This window comes from Misgurnus anguillicaudatus, chromosome 19 (genome assembly GCF_027580225.2).
Source record: "Misgurnus anguillicaudatus chromosome 19, ASM2758022v2, whole genome shotgun sequence".
NCBI classification, from domain to species: Eukaryota; Metazoa; Chordata; class Actinopteri; order Cypriniformes; family Cobitidae; genus Misgurnus; species Misgurnus anguillicaudatus.
In genome coordinates, this window is record NC_073355.2 from 26,072,175 (window position 1) to 26,093,982 (window position 21,808).

Below are 21,808 nucleotides of genomic sequence, written 5' to 3' on the forward strand. Positions count from 1 at the left end.
CTATGATCAGAAGTAAAAGTCCTATTGGTTTCATGTGGATCACTGTGAGGGATGTAATGAGATGATGGGGGTGGAACAGCTGGCTGTTCCCTTGTGATCAATTACAGCTCGAGGGAATGTGAATTTGTGTTTGTAAAACCGTTAAAAGATACAGGGGGTGACCAAAAGCAATGCGTCTTTAGCACACAAGAAGCTTATATTACAGTACTACGATTTGATCCATTTTTGTTTGATGGCGTAATTGTCTTGCTTTAAAAAAACATAACCCAGTCTCTTTTATGCATAGCTCATTGGCAGATCCTTTTTGGCCTATTTGGATCAACACCTATTTAAATTTCAAAGTAGGAGAGCCAGACTGCATGTGTAGCCATACATACAAACTACTACTGGCTGACTGCAATTCAGGGTAGATGCCTACTGGGATCTCCATGTAGACTAGTGGGGGAGAACAGGGGAGAAAACACTGAAGCAAACAAAATATCCTGAGCCAGAAAAAGAGGCTTGTAAAGCAAATACGCTCACAAACTCATTCACCGGCACGCTGGACAGAAGCCAGCGAGGATACAGCACACTGCGACTGTAGATTCAAGCGTATCCAGCGCTGTACCTCTCATTCACCGATTTATTGGTCTCAACGTGACTGGTTCAATAACCTTTATTATCATTCTCTCTGCTGCTGCAGCAATGTGCGATCAGAAGATGCGTGCGTGCGGTCCAAATATTGCACAAGACCTGGTGAAGATTTTGCAACCAGTATTAAATAATAGCATGCGCTAATTCAATAAGATAAAGGCTGGGTAAGCTGAAAACCAGCTTGGTTACTTGCATAAAGGAGTAAAAGTAAAGGCCTGCATGTTACAGAGAGATCTCGTCTTACATATCTCATTTTATTACTATAATTAGAAATGTAGTTTATTAAAAAAGAAACAAATGAGGTAGATTGGAGCTAAGCATACGGGTGCCACAGAAGTCTCCTAACACAGACAGCCAGACATACTGCAGTTACACATGAACATTATCATTAGAAGAAAAGCAAAGGTCCAGACGAACAACACTTCGCCATGGAGTCTTTTAGGACATGCTTTCAGTTGCCAATGCACGTGAAACATTTTTAATTTGTTTCAGGGCTGGTTTTTACAGTCCTCTTGACACCCAAGGTTATTTTTGGTATGACGGTCACCACTCGGTTTAGCTAACTGTTCACAAACGATTGGTGGAAAGATTAACCGAGATATACCGGACAAAAAAACATGGTTATTTTGTGGTTAATTTGGTAAGGGTATACAGAACTTATTTTTTATAGAAATCATACTTATTTTTTCTTTCTCCAATTTGAAAAAATATTTTTGTGGAAACGCTGATATATGTTTTGCAAGTGTGCTTCTCCTAAAAATAGATGTAGCTGTTGTGTGGGAAATGAAATATCACAAAGATGAACTCGGCATGTCACAAGGGCAGTGTTTGTTAAGCCACTTACTTAGATTAAAATCGAAATACGGTCAAAGCAGGCTGCCAATGCACCTTTCCTTCAAGTTAGTTCAAAAACAATGTCAAGCTCAAACTTCTATCTTTCAGCACCGGACAGCGGCAATGTCATGCGTGCATGGGTGTCAATTGGTCAAAATAACTCCCGAAAATGTTGCCTAGGTAGTGAACTTACTATAAAACTCTTTCTACTGAAATATACAATCAATCAATTGTTAACACTAGTATGGTACTGCATACAAAGCCATATTACAAACTTTTAATTATGGGGTTTTTGCATATACACTTCAACAGAAGAACAGTGCAAAGACGATATTATTTTGACTACAGGCTGTTGCTAAGAGACGCTGCTAGTGCTCTAGTTCATTTAATATTTCTTCATCCCTATCGAATAGGATTTAGCACGTGAATGACTATATGCACCCGCAGGTTGTTATCCATCCGCTCATACAACATGTGCTTCACTACAAGTCTGAGGTGTTGAGCAGAAGTAAAGCAATTCTGTTCAACTTGCATATCATGCTGTCCTTGGGGACGCTTTATTTCACTGGTCTACGACTCTACTGCGTAAAGCATTTGCATGTTTGTTTAATCTTACCAACTGCAAGACAGGCTTTTGCTCTCATATATTACAGTATTACTAATTAAAGTAAATCATATGATTATATACATATACATAAACACACACACACTGTAATCTGGATGCTTCAAGACAGCTACAATCTTTGTAAGGGGCTCTGCTGTGACTTAAAATGTAATGAAAATAAAATTTGATCAGTTTAAGATGCGAAAATCTATATAAATGCAAACAACAGCTTGTAAGCATTTCCACATCTTCAGTTTAAAAAGGTGAACTGTGACCACACACACATATATGCACACACTTCTCAGTGGCTCTGTTGCTTTGTTATTCGGTTCCTCTGCAGCAGAAATCAGCGCGCAGTCAGCTAGTATGAGACGCCGCAGTGTTACGCTATAGCACAGCAAGAGAAAGGGACACGGACGTTGTAAGCGATGATTAGCAATCCGGCACCAGGCCCCGCACCCATACAGCAGCCCACTAATAAAACGCTACGCCGTGTCACGGTTGATAAAAGACCTCTGTTCAATGACGACGTATCAAAACTATGACGGCATCTCTCCTCCCCTCGAGAGGTCCGAGAACAGCTCTGTAACTTATACTGGCACACACTTCAAACGCATTACCAGCAGTTCTACAATCAAATTTACTCAAAATTACAGTTGGATTGCAAATGTAAGCCGATCTGTTAAATGGAATGCTAAGCTCTTTTAAAAAAGAAGTCTGACTAATCGTGATGATCTATGATCTATTGACCGTGATGTGCAAAGTAAGATAAATATCTTAAATAATAACCAAGCAATACTATTAAAGGAGATAAATGGTCACTAGGATGTTCAGAGGAGGTGAAACATTTCTTTACACACAAGGGCTTACGGGTTTTTCTGATTGCGTATAGATTTTATATAACAACAGGGATTATTTTTTGACAAATATTTGATCATTTGCTTTACAAGTCTATACACTTTATAAGAAAAGTAAAAAAATTTGGTGCATTGCTGAATTTGTATACAAGTGAGTGTCTATGAATTACGTCTATGAATTCATGCAACAGTATTGTTTGCTTGTTTATCATCATAAAATATGAGACCCAAGAGCTTAGGCAAATGAGTAAGATAAATGGGCCATGTAAATTTAAGTAGGCTCTGTTTAAGAATCGCAACTATAGAAAAACGTTTTAAATCAAGCTTTGGGTTCGGACACGAGAAATGTTGGGGTGTACTGATTATTATCAGGTGATTTTGGTGGTAGTGACATAAGGAAGTTCTTGCTGAGTAAGCAGGAAACGGATTCAGTTAAAACAAGCCCCATGGGAAGCTCTGAAGTTCCTAGGATATCACGAAGTTCCTGTAATTCGACAGTAAATGCATACCCAAACACAACCTGATACCTAATGGCTTGCTTTTCAGCAATCAATGACACAAAAGAATTGTTTAAAATAGGGTGCATGGGTAAATGTATGTCTTGCCATTGCCAGGGCAATAACACATAACATCAAATCTACCATATTAACAAATTTACAAAATGATTTCCAAAACATTTTCATCAAATTTGCTCATGGATTTTCCAGCAAAGCAGCAACGACTGCATACCCACAATAAAACAAATTTATATGACAATCAAAGTACTTTATAAGCAATACCCCAGCAGGCACCCCTAATGACGTTTGTAAGGGTCTGACAGGTACTGTTCTGCAGTACGGGCCACCTGTACATGAACAATACACTATGCGACTATGACTTTAAGTGGGAACTCAAAACATTTTTTGATTTATAATACATAGTATAACTAAATAAAAAATGTTAACTTGACATAATATGGCGTATGAGCAGTACTGAGTTTGCGTTCAGCTTATTCTCTTTATGTCCATAAGGTCAAACGGTCACAAGGTCTTTTCTGATAAAACAACATTAACATTTACAGCATTGCCGTAAAAAGCTAAAAGCATTGTGTGATACTGTATGCATGTCTATGCGTAAGTGTTTGTGTCATAAAGGAGTGAAAATGTTAGGAACAGAATACATAGAGGATAAAATAGTCCTTTAAGCTGAATGGTGAAAACTGCAGAATGGATGAAAAGAAGTCTTTACAGAATGACAATGAAAATGGATGCTGCGTACAGGACTACTGTTAAACAGCAAATAATGTATGACAACTGCAATTTAGAAAGACAAGAAGTTATATTCTTTCCAAACGTAGCTACTGGTCAGTGGTCACACAACACTTATCAACTACATGTAAGAATTTCCGGGAGTTTTGCCTACCAGGAAAGTCCTGACCATCAACTAGTACACCTCATGAGTTCATTACCCTGCCAATAAACCCTGTCCATCCCTTAAAATAGGCTCCTTACTAAACTTTACATTAATGTATTTGGCAGACGCTTTTATTCAGAGTGACTTACAGTGCATTCAAGCTATAAATTTTATCAGTGATCCCTGGAGATTGAACCCATGACCTCTGCGGTGCAAAAGCAATGCTCTACTGTATCAATTTAGCTCAAATTAGTAATAAAACAGGTATCACAGGGTTGCACTACAATCAAAGTTGAACTCTAAACGTGACATTGACATTTACATATACATAATTTTGTTAGATCTTTCTTATTAAGAGTGACTTCAGTCTATACATTTTATCAGAAGGCTATGGGATCGAACCCAATACCTTTGCACAGAGCAAGCAATGCGCTACCTATTGAGCTACAGGAAGCAAAAGATTTATTAAAGTTGTTGAATAAGTGGCTGAATAGCAACACACTCACCCTGGCGTATTTCGAGGAGTATGGATCCTCAAAGAGCGCCCAGATTCGGGGTTGCCATATACTCCACCAGCTAGGGTGTCGTCCATCCTCCTGCAGACACAACCTCTTCAGGTCCCCGTCCGCGCCACCGGTCAGGGCCGGGTCGTCCTCCGGCAGTTCCGGTTCGGGTGTCTCGAAACTGTCCAGCGCTTCCTCGGCGTCCCGATGCTGTCTGTAGTTCATCCAGCAGCAAGCCTCCACGTCCGTCTCATCGATGCCCCAAAAAGCGAGCTCCTCCTCGAACAGAGGACCGCACACATCATTGGGACAGTGCAACTTTCCCGTGCGGTAATAGTTCAGGATGAATGCGAAAGTGTTGGGGTGACGGTCGAAGAAAAACTCGTCGGATTTGGGGTCATAGTCAAAGTTACTGAACGCGTCTGGCTCGGTGAGCCAAGACAAGCGCGTGCCGGGCAGCGTCTTCAGGGTGCTGCGGTACGTCTCGTGCCGAACCCCCCCGCAGTTTATCACAATTTTGTCGCTCTCTGACGGACAAGTCATGTCTGCGCTGTAACATGCTTTGCTGGACGACTTGTTCCCACCCTTGCGCCCTTTGAAAGTGGAGACACACACCGAACTGAGCATAGAGGAGCAGGGGGTGGGAGAGGAGGAGAGAGAACCGAGAAGGGAGGGGGGTGGGAGGAGCCTGCGCAGGGGAAAAGAGGAGATATTTAGTGATGTTCATATTTTTATACACCATCAAGTTGGTTACCTGTCACATTAGTTTGTACAGCAAATATTAGTAGTAATTAAATGTGTTTATGTGCTATGAAGTTGTAGCAGAGAAAATGCGGAGATCCGTGAGAGTGCCACGGAAAAATTAGCAAAAAATTCTGTGACTATCCCGATCAGGCTGGAAGTTGGCCACTAATGAAATTAAACTGAAATAACTCAATATCAAGTTTAACACTTCCAAACTCCCTTTACGAAATTAACCATGGTTTTATTACAGTAAATGTGTAGTAGGCATTGATTTTTTTTGTACTGAAATTGATTACCATTTGTAAAACCATGGTAAGAATGGTACTTGTGGTTTTTTGGTCTTATTTGGTTAATTTTTAAATAGGTTAATTTTTTTAAGAATTATGTGAAAATATACTGTACATAATCAGTTGTTGATACAGGATTATGAACTAAACACTCATTCACACGAACACACATGGTTGAGCATCTTTAGTAAAGGAGTTTAATGTACATTCAGTGTTACATAATAAAAAGGTTTCCCTTACAAAGAAGGGGACCCCTCCTCCTCTTCCTCTGCACTGTCTGCTCATCTCTACCATCCCATGCCATCACTCTGCTCCCATGTCCCCTCAATTGACTAAAATACTCTTCTCAATTACAGCGATGGGAGATGAAAATGACTGAATGCTTCACAGACCCCCACCGCCACACACACACACACATCATGCTCTCGGTGTGTCCAATAGAAAGAGGGAGAGGAGCAAAACGAGAGAGAGGAAGGGTGGGAGGAAGAGCGAGAAAAGCTAAAGGCAGAACGATTATTTGCTGAGCTTCACAAAATAGGGAGAAAAGACTGCAGAGCATTAACTCTTACACATTCACTCTCTCTCTCTCTCTCTGTGTGTGTGCAGTGCTAATGTTATGCAGACTAGTCAGTATATGTACAGTATTAACCCTTTGTGTCAAAGCCAATACGTCTTGATTGTTGGAGTATGCGATTTTAAAAAGTGTCTATTAATAAAGATTGTGTTCATCTAAACAACTATATACTACTGTAGTAGTGACTCTACACGCATACATATACACACAGCTGCATTACCACTGCATTAGAAACAGTGCTGGACAACTGAACGGTTTTACTCTTTAGCTTTAATGAAGCAAATAAATCTACCGTCCTGGCTCATCAACTCCTCTTGTTTAGCTGTACCGCTTGTTCTTTATACTGCTGTGCAAAGCTATAACTATTTATTTATTTATTTATTTGGTCTGTCCTATAAAATTGTTTAAATATGTTTAGATTCAGAAAATAAAAATGGAAAAAAATAAAATATTACAGTAACTACTTTTGTTAAAAAAAAGTCTTCTCATCGGGGCCAAAACAAGCATGGGGCAAATTTGGTAGTCCTTGCTTCATCACATCATTACTATCTTCTGTCACTTCGTTTCTCCTCACATTATTGTCCGTCTGTTTCTGTGAATAACTTTAAACACAACAAAGATCTCAAGAGCGTGTGAGAGTAAGTGCTGAATCACATAACATAAGGTAAATGAATTCAGTCTCTAAATAAAGACTGTTGAGGCTGCTTTCTCCTTTCAGCACCACGGACAGCGCAGGTGTTTTCTCTCACCAATTCAAGCTATGAACTGACTTATAATGCTCTACAAGCACTGCTGCCATTTACACAGAAACATTTTGTTGGATATAAAACAAGACAATATTGTGCACTGTGTAAAAACATGTTAAAACTTAAATTATATTTATATAAAAAAAAGAAAAATAAATAACTGTGACCTAAAAATGATAGTTTGGTATTCCAGGTTTTGTGAGGTTTGTATACATGACAGTTTTTGGTAACCAAAAATAATTATATGTAATACAACGGGAGTAAAGATACAACACGATGAGTAAAAAAATTGTGAAAAAAGCAGGAAAATGAATCACAAGGTGTGCTGACAGGGCAAAAAGGCTCCCACTAAAAAGGGAAATCAGTGTGTGTGTGTGTGTGTAGGGGGAAGTATAAGTGTGTATGTCTATTGGGATGGGGGTTGGTTGTAAGGACAGATACGCCTATAAAAGACTACAGTACTATAGACGACCAGGAGCCGACAGAGAGGAAAATCGAGAGAACTGAGGAGATTGTGACTGAAGATGCACTGGAATGACTGCAGTAAAGGTAACAGTAGCATTGCCTGCATTAACTGAATATTTAAATATTATTAAACAATGCAATAGAGATGAGATATATACATGCACTATCTTTATAGTAAAGAACTGAACCTGTATTAAGTATGCTACTTACTCTTGCATCATACTGTATGCTGTAGTGTGTCTGCATTGTACCTTCACTCTATCTCTCTCTCTCTTTCTCTCTGTCTGGTGCAGTGTAGGATCTTTAGATTTCTCTACTTGGTATCCCACTGCAGTTGATGCTCAGTGGTGCTCATAGGCCACCTAGAGGATATATCGGGGAACTGCATGCCACAAAATACTGCAGTACCCCCTCCTCTTCTGGCTTTTCTTCATGTCTGAGGTAGGGATGCCTTATGCAAACCATCTGTTCTTTAGTTGATGTTTTGCATGCCAGTGTGTGGCCCGTTTTGGTCATACACCCTTTTAATTAACTGATATCATTGATATCACTTCACAGGTTCAATTCAATCACTGATTTTGATGAATTAAGAAGCTAATTTCTTAGCCTCAACCAGACTGCCTGAGTCAGTGATTGGTTTTGGCTTTTTCAATCCCTCCCTCTTTCTCCTCTCTCTCTCTCTTATTTGTGGGCACCAAGTGACTTTTGGCTGAATTGCTCATATTGGCGTCACTAAGGAAGGAGAAAATGAAAGACAGAACATATTAACAGCACAAGGACGCGCGTGTGCACACATAAATAGACACTTTCACAAAAAATTGAATTAATTACTTGCATTTATGCTGTGTTATTACAACATAAAAATAACATGCGGTGGAAAACATGCACACACAATACTCTGAAGGTCATCAGTCGGGCCTTGCTTTAAAACTAATCACAGCTCTGATTGCTGAGAACAGAAAGGTTTTTCAAAAGCGATAGAGGTAAGGGGGCTTAGAAGACTATACATTCTTCTTATAGCAGGCACTACCAGTATTTTTAAGATAGTTATAACCCCACTCCCCCCCACCCAAACCCCGTCGTCTCAGCTCTTGTTAAAACCTAATTAATAAAAGTGCCCTCTCCGGTTAATTACCATCCCTTTATAGTACCCCATTAAGTACTCAGGGAATGAAGCCGGAGAGGGATGGGATATAATTGTGTTAAGCCAAACCACACATGAACTTGATGGAAACTATTCTTAGCAATCGGAAAGAATGGAGTGTAGTGACAAAAAGAGAGAGATAAAAAAACAGAAGGTGAAAAGGGGGTCATTTCAGGTCACTAGTTAAGGTCACACTGTAAGATAAAATTTACATTTGAGGATTCAAAGGATAATAAAGTGGTGTAATAAAGGATACAGTAGTGCACATACACTGTAGGATGTTGGTAAGTGAAGGGGGAGAAAGGGAGGGGCCAGAGACTGAGAAAACATGAAACAAACTAAAAAGTGTAACTGGTGTTTGTGATGTGTATTAAAGTCTTCAATAGGGAGAACGCACTCTTAGTTTTATTTAGGCTTATCCCAAATATTGTGACTTATCTACAAGAAATGCAGTAAAAGGGACCGGACCGGAGTTCCCATTAAAGAGCAGTAAACATTAAAATAGTACTGTTTACATTTGATAGCTGCATAGGGTGGGTGGGGAGGCAGACAGGCATTCATGCTAACTCAGCAAAAAAAAAAACACACACACACACACACACACACACATACTCATTGACCTTTCAAGGTGGTATACCATATGTGAATGGGTGGAGACTTTCGTCCAGAAATGTGTTGGGCTTACCGAGGAAAAAGAGCAAAACAGCATGCACTTACATTTTAGTTTTACAAAACACATTTTGAAAAGTGTGGATAACAAAGTAGAGCAGACTACTTGTTGAGTCTGGCAGAGAGTACAGGCCCGCATACAAAGAATACAATAACACTTGTACACGAGATCACGACACTAACACAAGACAAACACCTATATGAAATACTTACTCGTTGTGGGTCTGGCTCTGTTCGCGTGCGGGCAGTGCGTGTGTTACTGAACACACACACATGAACACGCAAATAGCACAAATGTTAAGGTGAAATGTAGTTTGTTTTCTGAGGAAAGCAGTGGTCCTGTCGGCGTGTGGTCCGAATGACTGCGCAGAAGATTTATTTTTAATAACTGGCTACAGTTTATGAATAATGTAATATTTCCGTGCTACAGCACCTAGCAAAACATCGCAACGTCACTGTGCTACAGTTCGTTCCTTTGGTATATAAAAGACACAAGCTTCCAAAAAATATAAGCTACATATATGTTATACCTCGCCTATGTGCCTCCCTGGTCCCTTCAATACATATTCCCGTAATATACAGGTGGTACTGTCATCCTTCCAGGTTCTTTCCCTGATATATTTGCATTTAAGTCTATAATAAAGCTTATGTTAATCAATTACTTCTTATTCCCTAAACGAAACAGTCCATCCAGCCGAAGGAAACGTGCAGCGGGGAAACACCTCTCTCTCTCTCTCTCTCTCTCTCTCTCTCTAATCTTCATACATTTGCTCTTTTAGCAGTCCATCCCTTTCTTCTCAGTTTCAGCATCCTTTCTTGCGTATCTTCACCTGTTCGCGTTGTCCAGTGTGACAGACAGTTAACGTAAGCGGCAGGCTCGGGCGCCTGTTTGAAATTATTAATGCCGAACAAACAGCATGTTGAAATGTTCTTAGACTCTGTGTCCAATTTCATCCGTTCCGTTTATTTCCCCTGATGTTTTTCTTTAGATAAAATCAGCATTTCCAAACAATTTAGTCCTTAATCTAATGATGACACGCGATCCCTCTGTGTTTTCCCTCCCTTTAGCTCTTTAAAGGGAAAGGTGGCAGCTGGTGCCCCCTCCCCAAACCCCACCCTGTGTCTTTTAACCATCTATATGCCAAGTAGAGAAACCTGTCGCTATTGTCAGGATGTCTACTTATTTTATTTACGTTCATTTAAACCCATTAGGTAAGTAGAATACTCAAAAAATAATGTATATTATTTTAATTATATTATATTATATTATTGAATATTACAATACTTAATTTAAAATAATTTAGACATTTTCAGCAAAAATGAAATTGTGGTAATTTCTGTCATTGGTGCAGACCCTAGTGTAATTTGGTTGTTCAAAATGTTTTATTTGGATTATTAAAAAATTATGAAGAGAGTGGAATTATGCAAATATTATGCTTGCAAGTTTTTTGGTGTTTGCAGCACTCTAAAAATTGTTGGGTTATTTTTTACCCATAATGGGTAAATATTGGACAGAACACACCGCTGGGTTAAAATTGACCCAATGCTGGGTTGTTTTAACCCAATTGCTGGGTTATAATACTCCATGGTTGCATAACATCAACCCAACATTGGGTCATTTTTACCCAGCATGTGTTCTGTCCAATATTTACCCATTATGGGTCAAAATAACCCAGCCATTTTAAGAGTGAGTGCTTTGGATTTCCCAAAACTGTGACTCTGATGCAGTTATGTGGTTATGTGTGATAGACAGGCACCGGACCAAGTCTATATGAAGAGTTTCGTTGCAAAACGAGATAACTCCTTTTTTTTAATTTTTCAGAAATCCCGTTTTTTGGTTGTGCATTCTAATATCAATTGAACTGCAGTTGGTTTGTTTTGATTGAAACCATCATAACTTAAAAAATACAGCTAAGAAGCACATTAAAACAAAATAATAATATGATAACATAATAATAAACATGTTGTGACAAAAATGTTAAAAACGGAGTTATCTCGTTTTGCAACGAAACTCTTCATATACTGTATGCAGAATTGTGCAGAATGACAAACCTTTAGCTATTAACCTTTTTGTCATACTATGTTGTATGCTTTAAGATGAACTTTTAATAGGTGAATCTTGTCTCCTTATCAAACTCTTTTCCTTCACCTGTTCCTCATTTTTTTATCCATCCAACTTCCATATATGGCCTGAAATCAGCCATATTCTCTCTCTCTGGCACATAGCCGGAGGCAAAGCTGGGGGAAGAGTGCAAGATGTCGAGAGACCAAGTGGGTGGAGGAAACTGACGAGGGGATGAAATTCAGACTAATTTGAAATATTCTGCCAAATCATCTTTCTTTTTTCCCCACCATCACTCTCTCAGCTTTACTTCAGGCTTTTATCCAGTCACCGGATTGTGGTGTAGGCTAGTGGTTGAGCATACAATACTATGCAACCTTTGTGGGTTGTCTTGGTAGGCAGCCAAGCATCTCCTCAGCGATATTTCTGTCTCTCACTCTCTCCCTGGTCTTCCCTCTTTACTTGCAGATTTTTTTCAGCAAGCTTCCTGTAATCATCATGCAATTTTCTATAAAATGTAGCTGCTAAAGATTTTCATGTAAATGAATGCACAAACATACAGGCGCACACACAAGAATGCTAAAGAATATATATAGGCCTATACAAACACATACACACACATATTGAAGATCAATAAATCAATAATGTCTCAGCCAATCACTCTTAACTTCTTTTTATTCTCCATTTATTGCTGACCGTATGAGTGACAAAAGAAGACAATAAACAAAATTGATGAAAACATTTCAGATCTATTTTATGAAGCGTTTACATTTAGGCATTTATATTTTCTCACATTTTTTATCAAACCAAACCATTTTACCCTATTTTGTGTATTTCCCTACACCATAGACATTTTGTTTTTTCCATATATCTGATTCTCTGTACTATACATTTTGGGGACACTTAGAATGTCCTGTAATGGATCTCTACTACCCCTTTCTTGCAGTTTCACCACACCTTGTGCAATATTAGGTGTAGGTAATGGTGGAGGCACAGGTGCCTTAAAACTATCCACATACACAGTACTTTTACCCCTGTAAGGCAAAGGCAGATATGGGCAAGGCAGTCGAGGCTGACATGATAAAGTGGATGGAGCTTTGTGAGCAGGAAGTCGACTGTGGGCTCCACTCTTGGTAAGGCTTCCATTAAAGGTAGTTTCATCCATTACAGAGAAATGAGTCAAATTTGACCTGAATTCAAATAAAATAAAACTTATCAATGGTTATAAAAGAGAAAATGTAAATAATTTAGTAGGAAAGAAAATGATGCAGAATAATGAGGCAGAATATTAATACATACCAGTAACATTCTAGTGGTTCTAGTGGATCCATTATCTTTTTGCTTATCACTATGGTGACCATTCACTTAGCTCACATATCACTTAGTCAATAGAAACACTTTGGGGAACGGTCCACTAAGACTAAAGCTCTAGATTCCTTAGCACAGGAACTTCTTTACGCATGAAAAACCACTGCTCTCTCGATAAAGAACAACTTACCAGCTAAAAGACCGGAAGCACATTTAAGTGCTCTTTACATTCTGTGTTCATGTAAAGTCAGCACAGGTGCACCAAACAATAAAAAAACATTTCCTATCTCTTATATACTGTCACACATAAACATGCTATAAAAAGGGTGTGTAAATGAGCGTCAATATGTGTTTGCGACCTTGCTGCCATCAGTGTGACCCACCAATCAAGAGCTGACAAGGTTCAAGAGACCAGGCCAGAAGGTGACATGAGCTGCGCTTCACTAAATTATTTTAATCCTTCTGTACCAGGAAAATATGAAAAATGAATCATCTTTTTAAAGATCTCCATGCAACAGATCCGAAGATAGATGAAAGGACTTTATGATATTGATATGACCTTGGTATGTAAAACTGACCATTAAAGGACTTTTGTTAAATAACTTAAATGACGGTTTTCTATATAAAATCATCCTACATAATATAAAGAACATTCTGTGAAAATATATTTGATATCTTTAATACTGACTGAGTAATGACATATATGGAAGAGTGAAATCACTGAATGAAATGAAATGTTGATGCTCCCAATCTAAAAATTAGATGAGGAGGCTTTAGCCTGGATTTTAATGCAGTGGCACAAATGGTTGGCACCTGTAGAGATACACAGTCATAAATGCTGCACCAAAAACAAGGCATACAACTTTAAAAAATAATTCACTACATGCCAGATCACAGATTTTCATTGCTGCTGTAAGTTCTGGGTGTTGCACTCAAGTGGGATCGCAAAGCTGATTACTCAAGTAGTGCATTACTCTGCACTTACATTTAGAGATTGGATCAGATCTGCAAACCCTTTGATCTCTGTCTGTCATCACTTTTTTTTCAGATGCCACCACTTCTGATCTCAGATCATTCGTGCATTCACACTGCCCTCTGGTGGTGTAGAGTGTTACCTGTTAAAGTGCTTAAAGTCGGTCTTGGTTGTGCTACAGATTGGCTCCTGCACAAGCGACTGAGTCTTATTCAGCTGTCTGTATAGTGCCTGATTCAAATCAAGAGAGGTATGAGTCATATCATTAGCCTAGAAGCTCTGGTGGATATAAAACTGCTGTCTGCTTAGCGCCTGATTGGTTCTGGCGACTATAACAGCCATCAATTAAGATGTTTTAGATGAATTAGCCTTTTTTAATGAATGTAGATGTAAAATGCTCCAATCAGTGGTCTATAGTGTAAAACGTTCCCTTAACATACATTTTATTTTATTTATGTAACTTAGTTTATAATCCAGCCAGACCTTTTATAAAGGTGTACATGTACATAATCAAACCACAGATATTAAATTCAACAGAACAACATCTAATTTGTGTCTTCAATGCTCAGCCTTTAAATCTCACCTGCATCATGCTATAATGTCCATTGAGAGATTCACACTGTGCTGGTTGACCTCTGTAGCTGTCCTGCATTTCACTGATGGGTTTAGGGACAACCCTCACTGTTACATGGTCTCTTAGCTGCAAACCAACACACACATCTCAAACATACAGGTCCAAACAAGATCTTTGGATAAAAAATATGTTCCCCAAAGATAACCTTTTCATACACACACACACACACACACACACACACACACACACACACGTACGAGCGCACACACACATCACACGCACACGCACACGCACACACACACACACACACACACACACACACACACACACACACACACACACACACACACACACACACACACACACACACACACACACACACAGTCTTAGCCTGTGTGCCAGCTCATTGAGGAAATGTGTTGTCCAGTGTGGAGGGGCTTTAGAATAGATTTCATTGTGCAGTGGTCCAGTTAATGGTTTTCTGTCATGTGTAGACCGTGAGGTGAGAGTGAATTGAGCAGATACAGGTACTTTGTTCTGCCGGCAGAGGACAGGTGGTAGAGGAGCATTCTGGGCCAGCAACAAGATTGAAAGTATCTATAGTCAGTACTGTTTCGACAATGGATAATGTATTACAGCACAACACTATACTAGGCAACAAAAAAGGAATATCAAACACTTTAAAAAGATCTTTTGATCGTATGGTTGAGTGATTACAGATTTTTTACAAACGCTAGGACACATTTCTCAATACCTAGGTCACTTCTGCAAAACTCTTCACACAGTGAGCACAACAGAAGTCTATCTGGGCTACACTGAGGATCAATTATCATTGCTTTGGCACAAAATGCATTCAATGACTACATCTCTCAAATTTCATGAATTCTTTTTTCACTTAGACACAACAACTGCCAAAACTCTTTATACATACAAGCCAATTTGCACATGTTTACATACTGTTTTCAAAACTGTTAAACTTATGTTCAAAACAATAACATAATACAAAACTGAATAAGACAGCAATTTACTACATTTCTAAAGTAATATTTTAATGCAATAAATTTTAAATATTAAAATTAAATGCTATAAAAACAATTGGACAATTGGACCAGCCACAGCTGTCCACAGCCGAGTAGATTAGCATTACTATTGTATCTGTATCAGTGGATGGTGTGTTTACAAATTCTTTCATTTTGGAATTATGCAGTGGAAAAAAATAAACTACATAAAATATTGAAGAATTCTGCATCATGTCTGATTCATTCCAGTAACATATATTGCAGTGAATTATAAACAGAGAAAACATTGTATAATGCTACATGTTGTTAGTGTGTTTTAGGTCATTGTTTTGTGGGTGACAAAGTGTGTTTCTCAGCTGTCAACCTTTGCTAGTGTTCTGAAAGAATGAGTTGATTTGAGACCTGAATAAAGTGTTTTGGTATTTGTAGTGCATTTTGAATGTGAAATGAACTGCTTTGCCAAGCTGAAAGTTTGATAGGAGAACTGTGTCAAGAGTTTTGCAAAAGTGACCTAAGTATTGAGAAATGTGTCCCAGCGTCCGCAAAAAACTGTAAAATTACTTTTGATCACTCAACCAAAAAGCTGCTTGATAAAATGCCAAGGGTGGCAACTTTGAATATGGTCAAATATAATGGTTCTGATTTCAATTAAAAAACATATCAGAGTTTATTCTAATGTATAGAAAGTTTTGAGGTAAAATCAAACGCTTTAAAACACTTTGTGATCTATTCTTCTGAAGGTGCATGTCAGACCAGTGCTTCCCAACCAGGGGGTCGGGGCCCACAGGGGGGCCTCAGCAGATTTCCAAGGGGGCCTTTATTAAAATTATTAAAAATTTGACAAAACATTTTGACTTACAGACACCGCTACTAGCATAACACAATGCACTTCTCTTCTTTCTCCCTCTCTGTTGAGGGGTCCTTTCAACTAGAAGTGAAAAGGCTTGGGGACCACTGTAGAAAACTGTCTACAACATATGAGTCTCTTTAAATGTATTTTATTTTATTGATAACGAGGACCAAATAATGAAGGAAAAGCAGCCATAAAAGAAGCCAGCCAGAATATATTAAACTTTCTTCAAAATTGCCCAAAATGGTGAGACGTCAGTAAGATGCATAAATGACAAAGTGCGAATGGTGGCTAACGTACTTTGAAGATGCTAGAATGTAACGCGTTTTTATTTATTTGAGATATTTTTTGTCACAACAACATCATTTCCATGGTTAAATGCAAGTTTCCAGCACAGCACCACACGCGACCACAGCCATATTCCTTCTTAAGCTTAGTGTTAATGTATTTAATAAACTCACAACAGAGTAATTTGTCGACAGCGGGTAAACCAAACGTGTCTTTGCACTTGCCTACCTTGCATGTGTTGAAATTAAACGGCAGAGGTGGGGTATATACATGTCCAATGTTTGTGCTGGTTCGTCCTATATTACGTTCCTGTTTACTCATCTTTAGTCGAAAAAATGAAAATGACCAAAACAATGGAACCTGTTTACGAAAATGTGGCTAGAAAGTCTTCCTAGTTTATGAGTATACGCTGCTATGGAAACGCGAGCGCGTTCAGGCATGACTGCACAACGTCACAACAAACACCATGAACAGACACAAGGGGTACAGCTTTAAATCTTTTAGAGGCAGTTAGCAACAATTTCTTTTTTAAATTGTAATTATTTAGATGCAACAATCGTTCTTCGCTTTCAAGCAGTGTAAAAAGTTTTTAGAATATATATCCTCTACCTTAAATTAAATGAACCATGGTTTTATTGTGGTAAACAATATGTTTTTTTGGTGTATTGATTACCGTCAGCAAAGCCATGGTTATTTGGTAAAAGCTTTGGTGTGCATGCCCCCTAACTAACTGTATAGTAAAACCATGGTTAATTTTCATAAGGGATAGCACATAATACACAAAAGCATTTTTTTTATTAACAGTCCCCATGAATTAACTCAACACAATATTACATGAAATAGTTGGTTTTAATGTATGAATAAATATATAAATAAAAAGCAAAAATGAAAGCATTGAACACAGTAACTATGATTGACAGAACACAGTCACTCATACTAACACACTTTTATGACAACATTCATACAACCTATTTGAGCATGGTGTGTTAAGTACAGAGCAAGTTTGTATTAACAGTGTTTCTGTACTCTTGACGTAGTTCACAGATAGCATACAACAAATGAATACTTATGGGATGCATAGATACAACACAAATAAAAAAAGACTGAATGAATAAACAGTGGTCTAAGAAGGAACCATTTAGTTAATTAACAACATCCTACGATAAAAGATAACTTCCTACATTGCTCTCTTCTGTGCTCACAGACACATAACCCCTCCTTCTCAGCATATCACAGGGTGCAGGTTCCACATAAGAATAATACAGAAATTTTTACTCAGACGGACCAGATGCACAATGCAGACTTTCATATAATTTCGATAATATATTTGAGGTCTACATTTTCCAGATCATTCCACTAACAAATAAATAACATATCTAAGGGTAGTCTACACAGATCTCCTCTTGGTCTTCTGTCATCCTACAGAAAAGCTGGGAGAATGGATCAGCAGACCAGTCTGCAGGTAAGATTGGTTAACCCCTGGACTCCAAAGACCTGCGTAGAAGAACAAATGTCAAAAAGTGGTCCTCAAACTATGCATGTAGCTAGCATTTCACCAGGACTGAAGGTAGATAAGATAAAAAGATAAGATATAGAAAAAACGAGTAGCTCACGAGTAGCTGGTATGCTGCTGTCGTCTCCTGGCACTTCTCATCTTCTCAAACCTGGCTTCCATCTCCTCAAGGACTTTAGGGGTGTAACGCACCACTAGCTTCACTGAACCCTGTGCTGCCTTTAGCAGCTCAACGGCTTTCTCATGATGCTCTCCCTCTACACTCTACACAAAGACACAATAAAGGAGATATTAAAGCATGAGCAAATGTTGCAAAGCTAAATTATAAAATTAAAAACAGAGACGTACCACTCCATTAACAGACAGCAGCTGATCTCCTCTCTTCAGACCTCCTTGCCGGTCAGCAACGCCACCCGGGATGACCCTGGAGATGTAGATGGGAGAATTTTGTTCTTTTCCCCCCATGATATTAAAACCAAGTCCCTCATCTGTCTTAGGAAGTTCCACCACTCTTGGGTGCGCGTGGCCCTCACTGGCTGCGAATGCTGCTACTGTGGCCTGGGGAAAAAAGTGAAAGTGTGTGAAATGAAATAGTTGTGTGCTTCCCGCTTGAGTGTTTGTCATGGCAGGTTGTGACGGTGTTGCCTTGGCAGTGGCTTGTGCTCGCACATCTGGCCCACCTACAATGTCCAATGTGTCATAAAGTTGCTCGTACACCTAAAGTAAAGAAGAGCCATGAAATTTCAGCTACATGATGTGGAAACATTAGTTGTGTGTAGGTTTGAAACACTTTATAATAACTTGCATTAATAATATTAATAAACATTATTATATATCATACTGCTTTGCATGTCATTGCATATGCTCCAATACCAGTAACATTTTTAAACTTTAGTACATACCTTATTAAATAAGGCTTTTGTGAAAATTTAAATATGTTATTGTTACTATAAATAGGGTATAAAACACATTAACTTTACAGAATAAATAACTACAGTATACCACGATTGACCAATCAGAATTAAAGGACAAGTTTGGTATTTTACACTTAAAGCCCTGATTTTAGATTGTTTATGATGAAATAGAACGGTTTTGACTGAAATTTGGACATATGATGCTGGCCCGAGAATTTTTGGGTGTTTCTTGCATCACCTCCCACCTCCACAACGGGTGTATAGGTGCACAGGAACAATCCTTGCTAAAATGCATTAAACTTTCGTTTATAAAGACGTGAAACTCACCGAGTTGTCAGGGGTGTTCACTGATATGCTCACACAAAAATCGCTGCAAAAGATGCTTTCCAACAGGTTTTATCGTAGTTTTTGTCCAACTCGTTGACTTGTATTAGATGTGCTGTTAGGTACGGTATTACTCCGCGCCGGGAACTTTCTTTGTATTCTTGCAATTGGCAAAGTCGGAATATCGCCACCAACTGGGCTGGAGTGTCTATTATTCAAGCTCTCAACGGAAGAATATACGGGTGTGAGGCGTTTGGAAAAAATAGGTCCACAAGTTTACAACGAATGCTAAAACACCTGTCGGAAAGCATCTTTTGCAGTGATTTTTGTGTGAGCATATCAGTGAAGACCCCTGACCACTCGGTGAGTTTCACGTCTTTGTAAACGAAAGTTGAATGCATTTTAGGAAGGATTGTTCCAGTGCACCTATACACCCATTGTAGAGGTGGGAGGTGATAGAACAAACACCCGAAAATTCTCGGGCCAGCATCATATGTCCAAATTTCAGTCAAAACTGTTCTATTTTATCATAAACAATCTGAAAACAGGGCTTTAAGTGTAAAATACCGAACTTGTCCTTTAAGTATTCCAGAGAGCCACGTAATAATGAAAGTTATTATAGTGTTTTCAGGAGGGAGGGTAAAGACTGTGTAGGAGAAAGGAGGATGAACTTTTTCTTTTAATAACAATACATTTCAGTAATACAAATACAAGATCACATTAGTAAAGACTCTCAATAGGGTTCAATATTTATTTCATTCTTGTGCATAAGTGAAGAGACAACATTTCTGCCAGTCAAGAAGTATGTGGGCTTTTGTGAAATGTTTTTAATGGAGATGGTTAAGTGAGTCATTCAGTGCAGCACAGTTAGCCCATACATGGGTGGAGAGGGATTAATGGTGAAATCTTTGCATTTCCACACGTGTCTATACCTGGCTATTTACTTTCTATTTGTGTTCTGTGAAATCAGCACAAGTAAAGGATTAGTTTTTAAAAACAAAAATGGTTTTGAGATCACATTTATTTGCAGAACCTGACAATGTCAAAACAAAGCACAGAATCAGCTAACGTCCAGATTTGGCAAAGCAAATAGTGCATTCAACATTATGAGTTTGTGTGTTGCCTGGAGATCACATTAAAACAACAAGGCAACCAATTATTATATAATTTGATTAGTAAACGCCTAGCCAAGCTGTTTTGTTTACCCACATTGCTATATATTTGAATAGACTTTACCTCTCTGATGGCAGCACAGAATTTGCTCTGTAATACTCTCTGCAGAGCCTGGAGTTTAGGAGGGGGAAGTTCTCCACTTCTTTGCAGGCGATCCAACAATTCTATCACTCTGCATACATCTAAATAATATATGAAAAAATGAAAAAAAAAATAATTTTACAATTAAAAAATAAGGTAGGCCTATGGGACAATGTGCTTGAAGCTTGTTGCATGGAATTGAGTATTATATTCTGCAGGCGATACTATGTCGTTGCCATTACCTGACTGCAGTCTTATGTAAAAAAACATCTAAATCAAAGATTTAAAGATTCAAATAGAGTTCATTAAAGCACACGCTTGGTAAATCCTTTAAATTCATGCATTTGGCAGAAGCATTAGGCTATATTTTTATAACGATGTATGTTCCAGGGGTTGAACGCACCATGACCTTTATAGGTTGCTAACACAATGCCAGACACATCGCACGAATCACATCGACTCCCAAGAAATAAAAGCATAAAAAGGAGGATGAGAATTTTAAGTAAGTTATATTTATTTACTGCTCATATACGGTGTACGACTTACACAATAACAATTGTTTGCGCAAACAAACAATCGTGTTTCTTTAATGCAATGTAACACAAATAAACGTGGGAGCGCCCCCTAGATGACACCCCATCCATTCATATTATCGACAGACCAGATCCACGGATTTATTAAAAAGAAAACAGTGCATCCATTTACCCAGTCACTAAAACCATCCGCCATGACATGGATCTAATAATTCCCGTTTTGGGATGTAAGAAACAAAGCTAGATAAATTACCTCTTTCTAAGCAGAGCGGTTCTGTCATCGCCGCCATGTCCACATCTTTCCCCGTATGGTAATACGATGACATCATTTAGACCGTTTGCTGCAGTGAATGAATAGACGGTTCTCAACGCTACTTAATAATATTATCAATATAGAGAACTATGAACTATTTGTTGCATGAACAGATTGTAAAAACCCGTAATACGCAGCTAAATAGCAACAGCACAGCCGTTTCAGTCTGACCACTTGCGCCGGGCAGCCTGCCTCGTACTGAATGACGCAATGATCTACGTCAGAGGCGCTATCAGTCAATAGAGGTGAAGAACGAAGCAGTCAAACTTTAGCAATAAAAACATTTATTCAAAGAATGAAAAGCAAAACAACCAGAGAAATGGGCTCCAAAAAAAAAAAAAGAAAAAAATTAAAGTAAGAGCAATTTTCATGAACCCATCGCAAACATTCCTATTTTAAAACCACACTTCTGTCAACTTTTACACTTACAA

The 21,808-nt window shown here is 38.5% G+C and overlaps 3 protein-coding genes and 1 long non-coding RNA gene across 13 annotated transcripts in view; 1 reads left to right on the forward strand and 3 right to left on the reverse strand.

The window, feature by feature from the left end:
- kcnc3a (potassium voltage-gated channel, Shaw-related subfamily, member 3a) overlaps positions 1 to 10,523 on the reverse strand; it is a 60,727-nt gene extending 50,204 nt beyond the window's left edge. For all 10 annotated transcript variants that reach the window (XR_012359238.1, XM_055193955.2, XM_055193957.2 and 7 more), the window contains exons 1-2: positions 9,666 to 10,523; positions 4,827 to 5,511 (exon numbers count right to left, since the gene is read on the reverse strand). Coding sequence is in view for 9 of the 10 variants with exons in the window: in XM_055193955.2 (XP_055049930.2) it covers positions 4,827 to 5,511; positions 9,666 to 9,727 (747 nt within the window). In the remaining variant the exon portion in view is untranslated. The remainder of the gene's footprint in view (positions 1 to 4,826; positions 5,512 to 9,665) is intronic.
- On the forward strand, positions 7,387 to 10,657 carry LOC129436076 (uncharacterized). The gene is made up of 3 exons (XR_008641723.2): positions 7,387 to 7,723; positions 7,933 to 8,080; positions 10,521 to 10,657. It is a non-coding gene; the product is annotated as an uncharacterized lncRNA (long non-coding RNA).
- A 1,525-nt stretch (positions 10,658 to 12,182) lies between these two features.
- On the reverse strand, positions 12,183 to 16,931 carry saxo3 (stabilizer of axonemal microtubules 3). Its single transcript, XM_073857280.1, has 5 exons — positions 16,755 to 16,931; positions 14,754 to 14,939; positions 14,379 to 14,489; positions 13,938 to 14,026; positions 12,183 to 12,704 (listed from the first exon to the last, which is right to left on the reverse strand). The coding sequence occupies exons 1-5, from the start codon at positions 16,845 to 16,847 to the stop codon at positions 12,353 to 12,355; spliced, it is 831 nt and encodes a 276-aa protein (XP_073713381.1). The 5' UTR covers positions 16,848 to 16,931; the 3' UTR covers positions 12,183 to 12,352.
- A 425-nt stretch (positions 16,932 to 17,356) lies between these two features.
- lin7b (lin-7 homolog B (C. elegans)) lies at positions 17,357 to 21,588 on the reverse strand. Its single transcript, XM_055193974.2, has 6 exons — positions 21,318 to 21,588; positions 20,514 to 20,632; positions 18,685 to 18,756; positions 18,388 to 18,597; positions 18,140 to 18,303; positions 17,357 to 18,020 (listed from the first exon to the last, which is right to left on the reverse strand). Exons 1-6 carry the CDS (start codon positions 21,391 to 21,393, stop codon positions 17,999 to 18,001), a joined length of 663 nt encoding a protein of 220 aa, XP_055049949.1. The 5' UTR covers positions 21,394 to 21,588; the 3' UTR covers positions 17,357 to 17,998.
- Between the last annotated feature and the right edge of the window lie 220 nt (positions 21,589 to 21,808).